The sequence below is a fragment of the Dermacentor albipictus genome, chromosome 9 (genome assembly GCF_038994185.2).
Source record: "Dermacentor albipictus isolate Rhodes 1998 colony chromosome 9, USDA_Dalb.pri_finalv2, whole genome shotgun sequence".
Taxonomy (NCBI): Eukaryota; Metazoa; Arthropoda; class Arachnida; order Ixodida; family Ixodidae; genus Dermacentor; species Dermacentor albipictus.
In genome coordinates this window covers 71,162,424-71,166,924 of record NC_091829.1, presented here as the reverse complement: position 1 = coordinate 71,166,924, position 4,501 = coordinate 71,162,424, and the positions used below count along the sequence as shown (strand labels likewise).

At 51.7% G+C, this 4,501-nt stretch overlaps 1 protein-coding gene across 1 annotated transcript; it reads left to right on the top strand.

The window, feature by feature from the left end:
• Nucleotides 1-3,415: 3,415 nt before the first annotated feature.
• Nucleotides 3,416-4,213, top strand: LOC139050140 (arginine/serine-rich coiled-coil protein 2-like). The gene has a single exon (XM_070526357.1). The coding sequence runs from the start codon at nucleotides 3,416-3,418 to the stop codon at nucleotides 4,211-4,213; it is 798 nt and encodes a 265-aa protein (XP_070382458.1).
• Nucleotides 4,214-4,501: the final 288 nt, after the last annotated feature.

The window sequence follows — 4,501 nt, the reverse complement described above, 5'->3', positions numbered from 1 at the left end:
CCTAAGTAAATACTACCCGATTCTCACCAGCAACCAGAAACTTAAGAAGATTTTTCCCGACCCTCCCAGAGTGGCCTACAGACGCAACACTAATTTTAAAGATGTTCTTGTGCACGCCAAACTACAGAAAAAGAAGAAGTTGGGAACCACTCCCTGTGGCCGCCCCAGGTGCTCTACATGCAAACACATTCAATCCACTACTACAGTAAAAAGTACAGCGTCGAATTACACACACAAGGTAACTTCGGCTTTCACCTGCACATCAAGCAACGTAGTCTACTGTCTAGAATGCGCCGCTTGTAGCAAACAATACATAGGTGAGACTGGACAACAAATCAATACAAGACTCAATGGTCACCGCGCGGACACAAAACACAATTTACCCAAAGCAGTAGCCAGCCACTTTAATGAACATGGACATATGTTTGACAAAGCAAGGCTCTATATACTACAAACAAATTTCCGTTCCCCTCGCGAAAGGAAATATACGGAATCATACCTCATACACAAGTTTAATTGCCTACACCCGACAGGAATTAATTTGGCACGCGGCAACTTAGAGTCTTTAAAAGCTGTAACTTAAATCTGAAACTCTCATATCATCAACCAATACACAGAACACATTAGGCCACCAGCCAACTTTAATTCTTAACCTCACCTACTCTTCCATTTCAAGAAAAAAAAATTATTTTTTTCCTGCTTACTACTCAATTTAATGTACTCTTTCAGGTTTTTACGTCTATACCAACTGTACGATCCCCTTCTTCCATGTACACTTGCCCCCGCCCGCTTCTGCACGCGTCACCCTCCTGTTTGTTATACCGATTTCTTCCCCCCTCCTTCCCCCTACCCCCCCCCTTTTTAAAAATCTTTTTTTCTTTTTTTCTTGAAACCCCCTCGACAACACATTCCGAAGTCAATATGCCTTTTTCGGCGCCTCAACCCAGAATATCGCCTTCTGGATGCCGCCGTAACGACACCTACGTTAAGCGCGTGGGGCAGTGCCCCTTGAAAGACCATGCCGCTGCCTTTCAGTCACCCCATACATTGCACCGCAGACTCCTCGTCGCCACCTTAACTATTTCAAAATTACTCGACCTATTACTACTATGCTACTCAAGTCACTTTCAACTCATGTTTTTTTTTTGTGTGTGTGTGTCTGGGTTTTCTCCTTCTTTTCTGTCTCTTGTGTTATTCGCGCCTCGCGCACAGACCGCTTGACCGACCGTTCTAATGCCTCAAAAACATGCCGCCAACGACTCCCCCTGAATACCTCCTAACCTTTCGCATCCCCAACACGCTCCCAAGGCCCCGTATTTCTTAAAGATTTCATTTTTCTCTTTCTTTTTCTTTCACTCCCCCCCCCCTTTTTTGTGTCTTGGTGCGGCCCTGGCTCCCCTCCCTTTTTTTTCCTTTTTTCGCTTTTTTCTGCTTCTATTTCTTTTCTTTTCTTTTCTCCCCGCGTGCCCACTCCCACGCTCTTGTCCCCTCGTCTTGAGAATGAGGCTCACAGACGTCGGACGACAGCGCCTGTTCCCTCTTGTAATCTCTCCCTTTAAAACCAGCCGCCAGCGACAACACCCGCACGTGGCGTCACTGCACTAACCCTTTAAAACTAACACGCCGAGGATGACGAGGCCGGCTTTGACGAAGATAGGTCCTCCTATCGAAACGTTGGCCAGCCTGTCTGAGGCACTTCATCCCTGTTTACAAACTTTATATCACAGTGTGCCATTCCATCTGTCAGCCCCTTTCTTGTTTTTGGATCACTCCACCTAGTGTTTTGTCGTCCTCGATTGCGTTTCCCTTCTCTTGGTACCCATTCTGTAACCCTTATGGTCCAACGGTTATCTAACCGACGCTATACATGAGCTGCCCAGCTACATTTTTTCCTCTTGATGTCAATTAGAATATCGTCTATACCGTTCGCTCTCTGATCCAAACCACTCCCTTTCTCTCTTAACGTTATGCCTAGCAATCTTCGTTCGATCGCTCTTTGCGTGGTCCTTAACTTGTTCTCAAGTCTCTGCCCCATATGCACTGGCAAAATGCCCTGAGAAATGCACTGGCAAATGCACTGGCAAATGCATTGGCACTAGACATATTGCACTGGCAAAATGCGCTGATTGCACACCTTACTTTTCAATAATAATGTTAAGCTTCCAGTCAGGAGCTGGCAATGTCTGCCGTATGCGATCCAACCTATCTTTATTCTTCTGTGAATTTCCTTCTCATGATCAGGCTTCCCTCTGATTAATTGACCTAGGTAAACGTACTCCTTAAAAGTCTCTAGAGGAGTGAGCGGACGCATCTCACCTGTTCCGTGTTTTTTCTTTGAACTGCCGGATTTTTGAGTCGCACCTTAATGAAAGTGCATCGACCAGATGCATGAAGTTGTGTGGACCACCGGGAACCCAAATTCCGAGGTAGGGGACCGCTTTTTCTGAATTTAGAGGACTTTTGTGTGCCGAGAGGAGCGTCCGCCGCTGGGCCTAACCTCGACTTCGGCCTTGGCCGGGGGAGCGGTAGGTCCAGCCCGAGCCTCGGTGAAGCCGCCAGCGGAAAATCGAACCATCGGTGATTACGCAAGTGAGCATTGACCTACGATGATTACCGCTATGCGTGTAGAGGTGGACGGCATCGAAATTTCGCCGGACCAGTGCACAAGATCGCAAGGCTGGAAAACTGCCGGTGAGAAAGTCAGGCACAAAGGTATGGGCAAGATAGGCCTAAATCCCATACTTCAAACGAGCCAAGATGGCGCCAAGGCCACGGCTGATGTCAACAGCCGGAGCAACAACCTCGGCGATGGCGCCACTGGCAGTGATACACGTCAATCAAGGGCTAAACGTATAAACAAGGGCAAATTGTTGAAGGGCGCGCGCATGCCAGATTTGCCGCGCGGCGACATAAAGATCGTGTTCCGACCGCGAGGCGGGCTCCACCTGAGCGACGTGACTTGCGTTGAACTAAGTCGTGCGATTGCGGTGGCGGCACAGATCCCCGCCAATGAAGCAAGTGAAGACGTCGTGTGCCCCAACCTACAGCAAAATATCGTAGTGGTGAGCACCTCCAAGAGAGAGCACGCCGACCGATACGCTGCAGTAGGAAGGATCGACATACGCGGCACGGCGCACGAAATAAGTACCTATGAAGCAGCCCCCCACGGCACACGGCCGTCATAAGGGGCATCCCGCTCGAGGATACGGCCGAAGAGATTCAGGAGAATGTTGTGCACAAGCATAACCCAACGGCAATACAGGCAAACCGAATCGGTAAAACCCGATCAGTCGTCATTGCTTTCGAAGGGCACAAAGTACCCAATTACGTGAGATACGGTAACCTGCTCACGGAGTGCACGTTGCACAGAAAACAAATCGACGTATGCTATGCGTGCGGAAGAGTGGGCCACAGAATGGACGTGTGCCCGGATCCTTCGAACACGATCTGTCGAGGGTGCGGAATCTCCAACCCTGCCGAAGACCACAGATGTGTCCCGAAGTGTGGCCTGTGCGGAGGCAAACACCTGACCGCGGACAAGGCCTGCAAAGCCCGCTTCAAGACGCCCTACGTCGTCCGCCGGCGACGCTGGGAACGGCGCCGAGCAGAGGAAGAAGACGCCGGGAGAAGAAACCAAGACAAGAGAGGTCCTGCAGGCGGACCCCGCCGTAGCGCCTCCAAACAACGGGGCCGGTCACACACGCCAGGCCGGAGCAGCAACAACAGTGGCGGCGGAAACGGCCGCTGGAGTCGCTCCCGATCGAAGACACCATCCGGGGGTGGCAATGGCGGCGGCGACCGCCGCTCGCGCTCCCGGACCAGCTCGAGATCCAGGGCCAGTTCAAGGTCCCGGAGCGAGTCAACCGGACGCCGAGGGATCGCCGAGAAAAAGGTGGGCTGGACCAACAGGTCTCCCGTCGCTCGAACCAACAACACCGAGTTCCCACCGCTCACCCCCTCCCAACCCCTTAACTCACAAGCGAATCCGCAAAAGGACAGTAGCGAAGTCATGGAACTTAAGAGGATCATAGAGCGCCAAAACGCTCAGATCCAGGAACAGAACGCCCAAATACGGGCGCTTATGAATAAGATCGAAACGCTGGCGAATAACGGACGCTCGGCAAATGCAAGCCCTAAAACAACAACACGGCGGCAAACAACGCCGCAGGCTTGCGCATATTGTCGCGGAGGGACCCCCCCTCGCCCCACCTAGGGCAGGCGGCGGGAGAGGCTTGGGTTACGCACAGTCCATCAAGTAATCAAGAGGCGATGGACGCCGAAATGAGCCTCGCGAGCGGAGAGCAAGCGGCGACCGCAGAGACCGCGACCACGGCAACGACACAGATCCCGCGAGAAGGAGAGCTGACGGCCATTTTGGCCGCAATTTCCCAAATTAATGAAAGGCTAGGCAAAATGGACGCCCGACTCGAAGCTGTCGAGAGTCAGTCTCACGCGCGATCGGTGAAGCACAAGCGCATAGCGCCAAAAGTAGCCTCAACTT

Bases quoted from the DNA above. Each gene is read 5' to 3' on its own strand.
- LOC139050140 (XM_070526357.1), top strand. From the start codon at position 3,416: ATGGACGTGTGCCCGGATCCTTCGAACACGATCTGTCGAGGGTGCGGA.